General features: G+C 31.2%; 1 protein-coding gene across 1 annotated transcript in view; it reads left to right on the forward strand.

Moving 5' to 3' along the window:
• The window catches only part of Hasp (Hig-anchoring scaffold protein), a 278,761-nt gene extending 264,393 nt beyond the window's left edge, over positions 1 to 14,368 (forward strand). The window contains exons 14-17 of the mRNA XM_065500848.1: positions 5,041 to 5,155; positions 5,221 to 5,339; positions 12,998 to 13,157; positions 13,226 to 14,368. Of these exons, the coding sequence (XP_065356920.1) occupies positions 5,041 to 5,155; positions 5,221 to 5,339; positions 12,998 to 13,157; positions 13,226 to 14,099 (1,268 nt within the window). The 3' untranslated portion in view covers positions 14,100 to 14,368. The remainder of the gene's footprint in view (positions 1 to 5,040; positions 5,156 to 5,220; positions 5,340 to 12,997; positions 13,158 to 13,225) is intronic.
• Positions 14,369 to 15,251: the final 883 nt, after the last annotated feature.

Raw genomic sequence — 15,251 nt, forward strand, 5'->3', positions numbered from 1 at the left:
TATTGATTTTATAACGTATCCTACAAAAACAATAAAAATTTAGTTACGTCCGTTTGCATATAAGGCGACGATATATACTTTAAGTAAACTTTATTTGTACTTTTAAAAACATACTTAAAACAAAGGTAAAGTAAAAAAACTCAACTAAAAAAAATATTTCTTATCGAAAATACAAAATATTCCAATACATAAACATATCAAAAAATTTATAAAAATTAACGAAGTTTTCAAAAAAAAAATCTGTTATTCGTTTGTGTTTTTTTCGTTTCTTGTTGTTTGTTGCCGCGTTATATAAAAATCGCGTATTTGAAAAAATGGTTGCTAATTTCAGTTCGCGTAAATAAAGTACCGCGTAAATGGAGGCTTACCTGTACTTGGTGGCAGTAGACACTTAATTTTGTGAATTAACCCCTTATGCCATACCTTGTCGAAGACCTGGGCGATGTCCAAAAAGATAGCACAGCAGTATTTTTTAATTTCAAAAGAATTTCTGATCTCTCCAGTCAGTCGATTAACTTGTTCAATGGTTTCATGTTGTTCACGAAAACCAAATTTATAATATTTTGGTTATTTAAGTATGGCATAATTTTACATTGCAATATTTTCTCAAATAACTTTGATATGCTGGTCAGTAGACTTATAGGTCTGAATTAGAGTGTCCAAATAACCGGCAAATTTAAAAACCTGGTTTAACCGAAAAGGTGTGTTTTTGAAAAAACCGGTTTATATTAAAATTTTATTCAATATGAAAAATACGCTAATTTAAAATTTTTGAATTCTTAAGGCAATTATTTTATAATTTTACGAAATATTTGGGGGATTCAAACGGTCATATTGTCATAACGGTCGTATTGTCATAATGTCATAAAATATTTTTTTAGTTTAAATAAATTTTTGTTGGGTTTCAAACAAAAAAGTTATAAACTAGTAAGACTTTTAGAACCAAAGTATACCAAGTAGTCCAACTCTCAATTTTTTAAAATTACTCTCTCACATATATGTACGTGTAGCGTGTGAATTCAACACCCTTGTGAGAGAATTAAACACATAAAAATACTTGAAATTTTAACTACTATTTTCCGGCTAAATAAAGGCCGAACCACGTTATTACACTTTTACACAATATTTTGTTAATTTTTTAAACATTTGCAGCACACATTTATTTCCAAAAAGCGTTTATTTTGAACAAATGAAAAAAATTATTTTTTTTAATTTTTGACACTTAATTTTATTTGTGGTAGAATTTCAATTATAAAACAGAGTTTAAATTTTTGGTATTGAAAATCAAACAAATTGAAACTTTACACAATTTTATAGAACTCTGTAGGTCTGGTGAAAATTGAAAAGGCACCAACACATGTAGATTTTTGTTACTAACACATATTTAGAGTTAGGTACTTTTTCACTAACACATGTTTAGAGTTAGGTACTGCTGTCAAAGAGTCGGACTACTTGTTATACTTTGTTTAGAACTATGTTTATTGGTTTGTCATAAAATAACACTTTTTTTGTTTGCAGCACAACAAGAGTTTGTTTAAACTAAAAAAATATTTTACGACATTATGACATTACGACATAATAGCAGACCATTTGAATCCCCCAATTGTCAAATGCTACAATTTTCTATAGAATTAATCAATAATTTAAAAATGGTATCAAAATTTTCCAAAAATATGTTTAAATGAGACTTTGAAAATATATTTCATTAAAACCGGTTAACCGTCGTACAAAAACCGGATTTTCAAAAAACCGAAATGTTAAAGAAAACCGTAACAGATCGAGTTTACAAAGATGAATAAACGGTTTTGGATACTCTAGTCTGTATGAAGACGACACACAGTGGTATGAGTATAAAAAAAAGAGGTAAATAAATCTGTAACTAAACCCTTACGCCGATTTGAATGAAGTTTCACATGCGCAAAAAGGAAGTGTAGTCGAGTTTGGGTTTTGAATTTGGACCTAATGAGCCCACCAGGAGCGGGACCATTGGTTCCCAAAGTAGGACACCTCGGGTATGTTCAATTTTTAAAATGATCCTATTTATTTCCTCGTCGAGCACTACATAAAACCTCGTCGTAGCTATCAATTATCTCTTATAGCTTAGGAGATATTCGCATTTGAAAATTTAATTTTCCAAATTTTTACCCACCCTACTCCACTTTTTTGGTGACCGCGGTTCCAAATATTCCCCGATTTTATCCATTTTTCTTTTATAGGAATAACAATAGATCTATATATCAAATAAAGAAAGAAGTTTTTAAAAATCATGGCTGAGTCCAAAGTAAATTAATAAAGTAGCGACAGTACTACAACAAATACAACATTTACAAAAACCACAAGTAATTTTGTTTTTGGTTTAAGGTCTGAGCTGTCAAAGTTGCCTGTTGTTGTTTTTGCTTTTGGGCTTGTTGTATTTTTCGCCACAACAACCACAAGTGAATTGACAGTTCAGACTGAATAAAAAAAATAGTCAGCTGTTCTACTGAGTCTACTTTATTAATTTACTTTGGCTGAGTCCAAAGTTACATGCATTTGAATTTAAAAAAATTAAAAAAATTTTATTTATGAATATTTTTGAATGAAATGTCACAGTTATGTAGATTTTTCTATTTAAAATAGAAAAATAAAAACAAATTATGAAATTTGTTATCAAGTATCCCGAAATTCCCAAAAAAATCTTGAAAAATCCCAAAAATGGGATTTTTTCGTTTTTGGGCTATAATATCCATACTAGGGGCGGGGTTATCGGAACCCTTTACAAAATAATTAAGAACTTATTGGGTTACTATATTTTGATATCGAGTATGCGATTTGAGAATTTTTGCCCTAAAGTTGAATTTTACATAAACAATAGGCATTTTTTGAATGGACCTGATCCTGTCGGTATCAAAAATTATAAATGATTTTTTCATCTCAAATATTTGGCGTAAAGTTAGCTTTTCAAAAAGTACACATTTGTTATACATCCTCTTAGAAATGTTTTAGATAACTTAAAAAGAATAAAAGTACTTTTTTCCCAAAAAAATTGCGAAAAATCGCCTTTTTTAATTTTTTTAAATTCAAATGCATGTAACTTTGGACTCAGCCAAAGTAAATTAATAAAGTAGACTCAGTAGAACAGCTGACTATTTTTTTATTCAGTCTGAACTGTCAATTCACTTGTGGTTGTTGTGGCGAAAAATACAACAAGCCCAAAAGCAAAAACAACGACAGGCAACTTTGACAGCTCAGACCTAAACCAAAAACAAAATTACTTGTGGTTTTTGTAAATGTTGTATTTGTTGTAGTACTGTCGCTACTTTATTAATTTACTTTGGACTCAGCCATGATTTTTAAACAATTATTTCTTTATTTGATATATAGATCTATTGTTATTCCTATAAAAGAAAAATGGATAAAATCGGGGAATATTTGGCCGCGGTCACCAAAAAACTGGAGTAGGGTGGGTAAAAATGTTGAAAATTAAATTTTCAAATACGAATATCTCCTAAGCTATAAGAGATAATTGATAGCTACGACGAGGTTTTATGTAGTGCTCGACGAGGAGATTCTATATGTGTATTTTTTTTAAATCGGAACACAAACGAAGAAATATGATCATTTTAAAAGTTGAACATACCCGAGGTGTCCTACTTTGGGAACCCTTGGTCCCGCTCCTGGTGGGCTCATGAGGTCCAAATTCAAAACCTAAACTCGACTGCACTTCCTCTTAGCGCATGTGAAATTTCATTTAAATCGGCACGATTATAGCTATATTCGGTAGGTTTTTAATCATGGATGGCGTAATTTTGTCATATCCTGAAGATTTTTTTGTATTTATGTTATTTTTGATAACTTTTCGAATGTCCTCGGAACTTATTCTGATATGATCATCCGCTGTCTCATGAACAGGTGGATTTTCCAGTACAAAATCATTGTTGTGTGGATTTGGCTTAAATACATTACGTAGGTGCTCGGCAAAAATTAATGCTTTGTCCTTAGCATTTCTTGCCCAATTACCGTCAGCTTTTCTCAACGGAGTTTTTCCCTCTAGTAGCGATGGACAGCCTCTGCTTTGAAGTAGGTGGTCTATTTTTCTTCTAAGCTTTCTCTTTTCGAGAATTAATCGTTCAATATCTGAATTGGAAATATGCATTTTTGGCTTTGTAAAGATCTCGATCCTTGAATGATCCAGAGCCGAAGTAATTAATGACGTGAAGTCATTGACGCATTCGTTATCTCTCCTTCACACTGTATATTTAGATTTGAGTGGATATGGCTACTGATGAACTTCCTGTATTTAAGCCAATTTGTTTTGTAAAACGGAATATTTGCAGGAGATTTTGGTATATTTTTCCAATAATAGGTGAATGGTCGGAAGATAAATCAAAAGATATTTCCGTAGATATTGAATTTCTATCTCTGTACATTTCTGGATATGGCAAAGTCTATAAGGTCAAGAATCTTCCTAGGATCAGTAGACCAGTATGTTTGTTGGCCAGGGGATATTACGTCCAGGCAATTGTTACTGTCAACTAGGGCTTTGTAAATCTGTCTTCCTCTAGGGTTAATTAGCTGTGAACCCCAGTATCTGTGTTTCGCAATGTAATCAGTATAAGTAGAACTGACAAATATTTACAAAACAAGAGTAACCACTATTTTTAGCACAAGTTTGTTTGACATTTGACATAAACAGCCTCAAATAAAAGAAATTTTACAATAGATTTATCTAAATAAAATCAGTAGATAGTTTTATAAAATCAGAGATACTCCAATTTATTACAAAAAACTTTAAAAAATTTTAATATAAAATATAGAAAACAGATTATAGGTCTCTAATTTATAAGAATATGTAAATACTGTGTGTCGCATTTCGCTCCCCCAACCATAAAAACGAATTCAAATGTGTACATTTGACTTTTATAGAAATTATTCTAAAATACAAACTGGATTAATAGTTTAAAACTTTTATATATACTTTCATTTATTCAGCAATTATAGTTATTATTTGGAAATTATAGTTATTTAACTTCTAACAGCATTAACTGTTATTGTTTTTAGCAAATGGAACATGCGTATTTCGAAATAATGAACCGAATGTTGTGAGCTTCTATAATGATTTGGAAATCCGAGAAGATGTTGTTGAATTTCCACCAGGCGCAACTATAACTTCCAGGTATTTTAATTCTATTTTAAATAATTGTATGTTAAAATGTTAATTCTTGTAATGATAAATTGTAGATGTACCGATATTGGAAAATTTGAGCTAATTGGAAGTATTGAACGTACATGCATTCATTCCGAATGGACTGGAACAAAACCTCAATGTTTTGGTTTAAATCAAGAAAACGATTACGCCAGTAAGTTACAACTACGAGCATAATATTTTAAATACCAACCACAAATATAATACGGGCACCAAATATTGTTATTTTTTATAACAAAAACATTTATCAGGTTCATCCCATTTGGTTAGTTCTGTTATTTCTGATCAACAAATAATATTTTCGGGAAAATTTCATCCCCCTATTTTTGGTGGAGGATAATGTATTTTCCGGATGTATAAGGCCAAAAATAGGGGGATGATATTTGCCCGAAAATATTATTATACATTATAGAATCATGTATACTTATGGATAGAGTATCCAAAACCGAAAACTGGTTTCGGTTTTCTTTAGCTTTTCGGATTTTATACAAACAGGTTTTTGTAAGACGATTAGCCTTCTCTTTACCAACACCCACCCGGGTGATCTCTCGGTTTTTATTAGTTTAACCCTCCGCTAGTTGCAATCATTTTCAATCGAGACTATTCGCAATGTATCAAATTGATATCAATAAAAGAAAGGCGCGTTTGAAAATAATCTCTTCACTTTTTATTTCGAAAACATAAAAACAATATTAAATTCAAAGTATTTAAAAGAATAATTAAAATAAAATTGCAATATAAATATATTTTTATCAAAAAATACAATAAAATTTGTTTTGCCTGTATCAACTAGATCAGTTGCGAGTAACGGAGGGTTAATAATTTTTTTCATTTTGTTTCGATTTAAATAAAATTTAGACTCACTGAACAAATTTTAGAGTTCTATATTATTTAATAAAAACATTCATCGGATATATGTATAGAAGAGCAGTACCACCCGTGTGGGTATTGGTAAACCATGTACACCCACGGAAAAAATTAACACATCCGTGTACGATTTGACACCATTCGGTGTCAATAGTGTATCAACCCCGTATGTGTACAAATCGTACACGAACGGTGACAATTTGACAACGAAGAATTGACACACCCTTGTCGATTTAACATCACCCGTTTTTGATTTGGAATCCAAATTTACCATAATATTAATGGCGATTAAAATAAAACATAAAATACCTTATTATACCCTTCACCTTCGTGAGAAGGGTACATATAAGTTTGTCATTCCGTTTGTAATTTCTACATTTTTCATTTCCGATCCTATAAAGTATATATATTCTGGATCCTTATAGATAGCGGAGTCGATTAAGCCATGTCCGTCTGTCTGTCTATCCGTCTGTTGAAATCAATTTTCTGAAGACCCCAGATATCTTCGGGATCCAAATCTTCAATAATTCTTTCAGACATGCTTTCGAGAATTTTGCTATTTAAAATCAGCAAAATCGGTCCACAAATGGCTGAGATATGAGGAAAAAACCAAGACAACCTCGATTTTTGACCTATATCTGGATTACTAAGACAGTAATATAGAAAATATGGATATCTAATGATAGATATTTCAAAGACATTTGCAACGACGTATATAAGACCATGTAAGTTGGACCTACAATGGGTCAAAATCGGAAAAAAAATTTTAACCCGAATTTTTTTTCACCAAAAAAATTGAAAAAACAAAAATAAATTTTTTAAAATTAAAAAAAAAAAAATTTAAATTTAAAATTTAAAAAAAAAAATTTTTTCAAACTGAAATTACTCCTTGATGGTCCATGGGAAGTACATGTATTCCAAGGAAATTTTATCTAGAATCGTTTTTATTTTTAGACGGAAAAATCACAAAGCTTCGTGTAAATTATTTGCGTTAGCTGCTTTTTTGGGCAGTAAACTGTAAATGCACTTACCAGCATCAATGAGCAGGTAAGTGCATTGAGGTTAACTGCATTTTTAACTTACCTGCACAAAATATCGTGCAAAGTTGATTGTGCAGGTAAGTCAAAATTCTGTACTTCGTATAAGGGCAATTTCTCCTCAACCGTCGGAGGGTTAACATCGTTTTTCCCTCAGTGTACATAACAAAACCTTTGGTAAAGCGAATGTTAACCGGTTTTAATAACATGACTTTACATAGGGTTGGCAGACTATTTTGATTTGGCTTGATTGTCAAGCTTTTTTAATGCGTGTCAAGAATCAAGAAAAAATGTCATTTGTCAAGCTAAAACAGAATTTTATAAATTTTACAATTGTCATATCATAAATAATTGCATTGACACTTTGCGGTTGAGTGGTCACTTTACTAACCACCTTTTCTATAGTCATAGTTTATTGGCATCTATTTCCATTTTGCTAAACAATTAAATTTTTTTAATTCGTCGTTTATGATTTTTTTCAAAACTTTGCCGTCAGGGTATTCTGGTTAGATAAATATATTGATTTTAAAATATTGTAAACATTAGTTTTTTTTTTTGAGAGACTTTCATTCATTCAATAAAAAAGCACTGAGTGTTTATTGTTCATCGAATTCAGTGTTACTTTGCTATTTCGGTTGTTTTTCAGAAAATTTAGTAAAAAATATTTGATTTCAAAAAAATTTATATGAAACAAAAATTAACTGGCCAGCAGTTAAAATGTATTTTTGTAAAAAGGAGGAAAATAATTGTCGGAAAGAGCTATGGGAATTTGTAACCCAAGGAATATCAGATTTTGAATTGTTAAATGAAGATGAGGAGGGGCAATCAGAGGCTTATTTGTTTTTCATTCATAATATAATGCATGAAATTCATGCATTCATATTGGCTTTAGAAATCGATTCAAGCTAGTGAATGGCATAAATCAGCGCATAAATGATTGTTTCTATGGTAGAAAAACTAATACTATTATAAAAATTCTTTCTTTGAATGAAAAGGAAACTTTTGAGTTAGAAGCTAACCAATTTTTACAACATGCTGTAAAATATTTAGAAAAAAGATATGATTTTGATTTAAATTACTGTTTTAAATATTAAAAACTCGTTGTTGTCATGGAATAATTTAGCAGAGCTGCAAAATATTTTAAAAATATCAAATTCATTTGATATTTTTAAAATATGTTGTATGCAGATTATTGCAGCCTTCGCACAGTGGCCGAAATACCCAATCTAGCGTTGCTTTAGCGAAATTTTAAAATTCAGAATTCGGCAAACTTTTTTTATTTTTGGAAAATTTAAACCTCAACGGATTTTTTTCTGTTTTCTTTTTTGTTTTGTTCCTAATATTCGCACAGCTGTAAGCGTTCATACTTAACACATGTGATCTGTGATTGTATGTTTTAGTGCTTAACAGTGGAAAATGAAAATGTCCTTTGTGAAAGTGTTTTTAGATATGAAATCCAATTTTGTGTGGAATAAAAGTAGGGTGGATTCGATCGGATTCGGTTAACTGTTTACAAATTTGTTTAAATGGGTTGTTATCTATGTCAAGTTCAAATATAGGCTGCAAGTTTTTGCTAAGTTTTTAGTTTTTTAATTAAAATGGCAGAGTGTAAAAGCACCCTTCTTTTAATATGGCTTCATAAATTTTTGTGCAAAAATTATAAGGAGTGGTCGTAGACCATTGAATTTTGGCACCGAGAATTATATGGACTAAATTAAGAAAAAAAATTTTTTATCAAAATCGTTCACGGATGGGCGTCGCCCACTTTTTTCCCATACAATTTTTCCTATCCAAGAAAAAGTCTAGAAATTTGTTACATACATTTTCTGAAACAAAGGAAGAACGCATGCTAAGTTTTATTAAAATCGGCCATGCCCACCGCATACCGCGAATACAATCCAAATCGATTTTTTCGCATAAAATTTTTCCTATCCAAGCAAAAGTCTAGAAATTTGGTCCATACATTTTCTGAAAAAACAAAGATCGCATGCCGAGTTTCAATAAAATCGCTCACGCCCATCGCCCACACAGCGGGTAAGATTTTGAAGATTTTTTCACTTTTCAGGACATGGTATTTCCGGAACCATTTGGTCCAGTAATCCAAAAGTTTGTATTTGTAAAATAAAATTTTTATACCGAATTTCGTCAAGATTGGAGATGGTCAAGTCCACAATGTATATTTTGTTGCTTGGTCATATATTTAAATATATATAAATTAAAAAAAAATAAAAAATTCATTCACAATTTTTTATGTTTTTAAAGTTATTCACAAAACGCCGCTAAATTGGGTATTTCAGCCACTGTGTTTCGTTAAGTTTTTGAAGAATTACCAAAAGACATATTGACATGTTTAAAAAATGTGATTGAAAAAATGTAGAAAATCTATATAAATTTATATAATTTGTATTTTCAATTCCAATAAGCAATGCTTATTGCGAAAGAACATTTAGCATTTTAAATAATTTGTACACCAAAGACAAAAATAGAATGTAGTTTGATCTCATAAAGGCAGAATTAATAACAATGTGCTAGTTGAAGAAACTGTGAAGCGGGGCATCCGGTGGGTTAAACTGATTCGGGTACGCTGAATTCAGTGGTGCCAACCGTTTTTTAGGTTAGTTCTTGATGGTAAAATGTTCAGTAAAACAGCCCTCATATACATATGTTGTGAATTTTATAACAAAGATGTTTTTTTTTGCTGATTTTTTTTTGCATTTTTGTTATTTCTCTATCTTACACAAATAATTTTTCTGAATGCAAAACCAAATATTTTTTTGAAATAATTTCTTTAATTAAAAATTTACAAAAACAAAATAAAAATATTTTTTCTATAATTATTTGTTTATTATTGTGTTATTAGACGCTATCTTAAATAAATTAAGTTTTATTAAATAAATCACGTTAAAAACTGAGAAAATAATTAATTTTTATTAAAGTGCAAAACCCTTTAACTGATCATTTCATACATACACATTGAATAGTTTTGAAAAGCAAAACCCTCAATCTATCATAAAGTCCACAATAATGCAAAATTTTAAAACCAATTACATATGTTAAATTTACTTAATATAAAAATAATTAAATTAAATATACTTGTAATTACAAAATAACGAATTTCTTAATACATTATTTTTAGTTACATTTAAAAGTGTAAGAGAAGATTTTGCAGGGTTTACTAACCGCGCCGATTTTTAACTGTAACATTCCGTCAAATAATTTTGAATAACTCCTTTAAAAATACACCCTATACAACTTATTTCGAATCCAACATCTGAATCCATAACAAAAATTATATATTTTCTTAAAAATGCTAATCAGTACATTATTATTTGATATCACAAATTAATACATACTAGGATCGGCCGATGGCCGAAATTCGACCACTTTTAAAACGCTTTTTACCACTTTTATGGTACAAATTTTAAAACATTTTTTTATTGTGCATATCTATGTATATGTTTCATCAATACTTAAAAGTGTACCTCAATAAAACGTGTGGACTATTTATATATAAGATGTAGATACTAGGGTTCTATAGCTGAAGCAAAAAGTCGACTTTTCGAACTTTCGACTTTTTAGTTAATCGACTTTCCGACTATTTTCGACTATTTCAACTTTTTACCATTTCTTGTAAAAAATACATGGTTTCTACATTTATTGATGCGCCTTTTTTAATGTTTAGCAATAAAAATGAAATTTATCAAGGCGATAATAGTTAGAAGAATGTTGTAAGAATTTTGTGTAGAAAAAAGCTTTAATTTATAAACATTTATTTATTATTTACATATATTAGCATACACTACAAAAAATGCAAGTGTACCAAATAGCAATAGTTTTAGTATAATGTTGCAATTAACTATTTTTTGAACAATCTAAACAGTCGAATTTTTGAGATTACATAATCAAAAAAAAATTTTTTAAAAAATTTTAATAAAATTTAAATTTAAAAAAAATTAATTTTTAACCAGGAAGACCCCTAGGTCCTTAATAATTTTAATATTTCTCACATACCAGGGCGCTGCTGTTATCATTCTTAATATTTTATTTTGGAATCTTTGAATTTTTTCAATATTAGAAGCTGAGGCCGTGCCCCATAATTGAATTCCATAGCACCATAGATATGGGTTTTATTATTGAGCTGTACAGCAAAAGTTTACAATCTAAACTCAATCTCGTGTTTTTACCAATTAGCCAGTAAATTTGTAGTAATTTTAACGTCATTTGAGTCAATTTCGTATCTATATGCTTCTTCCTGGTAAGACGTCGGTCTAGATGCAGACCTAGATATTTAACTTCAGTTTGTTGAGGTATTATATGATTATTTATTAGGTTGGAGGGCACGATTCTCTACGCAATGTGAAAGTTGTATACATTTTTGCTCGTTTACTTTTATTCTCCATTGTTTTAACCACCTTTCTATGTCGAGTATATGGTCTTGTAAAAGTACAGATAAGGGTTGCTCCTCTACAGTATTTTTCCCAAATTGTAAATTTACGCAATAAATGTGTAAATCTTATAATAGAGTTAAATTTAAGACTATAAAGCGGATGAAGCAAAACTTCCCAACCACTTTGTTTTAAGAGGTTTTTAACAGGTACTGCAGCATTTCAGATATAAAAAATCGTCTTTCAACGTGTCTCAGCTTCAATTCGTATTTCCCTGATTTGGATGAATCCTGCTTCCTGCAAACGTTTTGAAATTGCTGACTCAGTAGTTCTAAATGATGAATAAATATTCGCTCACCGGAAATACATACATATCAGTTCCACTTAATTGTTTAAATTGTTTTTTATACATTTTCAACATAATGATGTATTTTTAGATTAAGAAAATCCGAAAAAGCGGGAATTACGAATCCGCGAAAATCGGGACATTTGGCAACGCTAGTTCAGATGCTTCTTGGGGGGTTTTCATGAATGGATAGTATAGCTGTGTCATCAGCAAATGTTGTTATGTGGGTTCGACTGTTAGTTGGCATATTGGGGTACGCCTGCTTCAATCGGCTGTGGTGAACTTATGAAGTCTCCCTCTTTAAGAACGAACTTTCGATGACTTAAATAACATTCTAGAAGCTTATGTGTGTTTACTGGTAAATATTGTTTTATTTTAATCGATAAACCTTCATGCCATACTTTGTCGAAGGCTTGCGAAATGTCGATGAAGAGCGCAGAACAATATTTTTTTCTTCAAATGTCTTGGATATGATATTTACCAGCCTGTGAGTTTGTTCTATGGTGTTATGTTTTTCTCGAAATCGGAATTGATGAGTTGGAATATAATCAAAATGATTCACTATCGGCTTTAACTTGTGCATTTTCGAATAGGCTATGATTCTACTTTAGTGTGATCATTTCCCTGCTTAGGTATCATTGTAACTAAAGAAACCCTCCATTCTGGTGGATAATATTCAAGGCGTAATAAAACATTAAAAATAAATAGGATTATTCTTAATGCAATTTGGGGTAGCTCGAAGAGCATCTTGTTACTGATTTTATCAATACCAGGTGCTTTTTTGGAGTTTAAATCAACAATAGCCTTGTTGATCTCTGAAATCTCAAAACGAAGTGGTTCAGCTGCAGTACGTTTGACTCGGTTGGGGAAAATATATTCTTTAGATGACTAACAAACAGGTTTCCTTTTTCATTATCGTTTCTCTGTAGTTTGAATTTCATTCTACAGTGGCGTTATCGTTGGCGGGGTATGTTAAACCTGTAGTGGTATTCCACACATGTTAATATAAATACATTTAGCAAAACAAAAAAAATCCGTAACAAGATTTACAGGTTGTAGTCAGAATTAATCAAAAAATAACCAAATATATGGAAATTGTGTATACAGAAAAGATTTTTTTAGCAACAAAGCATTCAAATTTTAATATTTTGATTTTTTTTTTTTGTAAATTTTTAAGTGGAAAAGGCTCCAACAATATTATTTCGACGTCAAAATGGACCAATTGCACAAAGCAATGATGGAAAACTAATTGTATATCCTGGTACAACTTTGCACATGGAATGTTTATGGATGAGACGCTTTGGAAATCCAAAATGGTCTGTAAGCCATGACTACAAGTGAGTAATTCTTTTTCTATATTCACCTATAAAACCACATACCACATGCATTTATTTAATGATTACAGAAACTATACTGAAGGATGGGTTACAGATGAGGGTCGTGATGCTACGCTAGAATATCGCCTTACCATATCAGAAGCTCAAACTGACGACTCTGGATCTTATTCTTGTGAAACTCCAGCTAGGCATAAACACTCTGTCGAAGTGGTGGTTAAGAGTATCAATTGTCCCGAAATACCAACAAGGCGCGGTTTGATTGTAAACACAAACGAAACAAAGCTCAGCACTAGAGTATTAATGTCATGTTCCAATGGCAACTCGCTAATCGGTGCATCAGAGCTCTTTTGTCTTCCTAGTGGAAATTGGAGTGCACCATTGCCCGTGTGTGAAAGTGTCGAGTGTGGTGATATACCACTACCTAACAACATCAGCTCACCAAGAGTATCTGTTCTGTCACGAGAAGTAGGTGGACGGGCAGCTTTTTCGTGCTCATCTGGTTATGGATTAAGGGGACCCTCGGAAGCAATCTGTATGCCATCGGGTGAATGGGCTACACCTTTTCCTACATGTGTAGAAGTTCAATGTGATAATCCCGGAGCTCCACAAAACGGGTATGCTCAAGGACAGGCTCCATATCGAGCTGGAGACGTTGTTCAATTCAACTGTAATCCAGAATATATGATGCAAGGTCAACCAATAATAGCTTGCCAAGATAATGGTCGATGGTCGGGTGGGTTGCCAAAATGTGTGCAAGCGTGTTCATATCCAGGAACAGCGATCAGTGGTCATATGTCTTCTGTTCAATTCTATTATGCAATTGGAGACAGTATAACATTCAATTGTGATGCTGGTCTCGAATTGCGTGGACCGAAAATTGTTAAATGTCTTAAAAATGGCAAATGGTCCGGAGCTATTCCCCAATGTGTAACAGCTGATTAAATCTATTGCGATAATAATTTAATTTACCCACTTAGGCCTGGGGTCGAATTACCGTATTCGATATCGAACAAGAAATGTAGTACATTTTATTATCCTTTCGAAATCGACAGTATCATTCGATCACGGATATGGTAATTCGGCCCCTGTTATCTTATCTTGTTAAGTTTACTTTAGCTTTCACCGGGAATCCTAAATGCGCGTAATTTCTTTGAACTAAATAACTCGACAACAACTACAAAACAATTACAAGAAAATCATCAGAGTGCTTAGCCTGGCAATATAGTAAAAGAGCAATTTTGCACAAACCGTAAAGTCCGTTCCTTTTTTAATGAAACACAGGTTTTTGGATAAAAAAATATTTTATTTTTCAATATAGTCTCCTTTGAGCTCTATGCACTTTGTCCAACATGCATAAATAGGTATATTTTGTGAGATGACTTCATCGTTGGAGTCAAAGCTCTTTCACTTTTTTTTCAATTTCTCCACAAATTAAATTTTGACAGGAGTCAACTCACAGATGCATGTTGAAAGGAGAAGTGTTGCCTATATCAGTTAAGATTCCGGAAATTCAAAAAGTCTCGGACTTATTGACCCACACTCGTATTTATGTAAATTAGAAGTGCTTTTTGAGTTATTTTTGTTTAATATGTCATGTATATGTATATTAAAATGTTTAAATAACTGTAAGCGGAAAAGTCCATTACAAATACATATAATAAATGGTTTGTATTCCAACTTATCGACAAGAAAACAAAAGGCACGTCCAATTCGGTATAACTACTCTTAAATTGTTTTTTTTTCTAATTTTGTTTGCAGTTGTTGTAGATCGGTATCAACCTTTTTGGTTGAATCTCTCGAACGAGCTATTTATGTAATTGATATCGACACAAATATATTACTTAACCATAGTAATATTCGAAGCAAGTTTAAATTTGCCGAAAAAAAAATTAAAATATGCAAGCAAAAATTGTCAAATATGCTCAAAAATATGAAAAAAAACATCAATATGCGTAGGAAAAATTAAATTTAAAATTATTTACTTTGATTGTAATATAAAATTAGGTTCCAATGTAAAACAATGTGTTTTTCCAGTTTTAAAATGAAATGATCTTTATTTGTTACATAAAATATCGAACAATAATATTAAGTAAC

The sequence above is a fragment of the Calliphora vicina genome, chromosome 2, assembly GCF_958450345.1.
Source record: "Calliphora vicina chromosome 2, idCalVici1.1, whole genome shotgun sequence".
NCBI classification, from domain to species: domain Eukaryota; kingdom Metazoa; phylum Arthropoda; class Insecta; order Diptera; family Calliphoridae; genus Calliphora; species Calliphora vicina.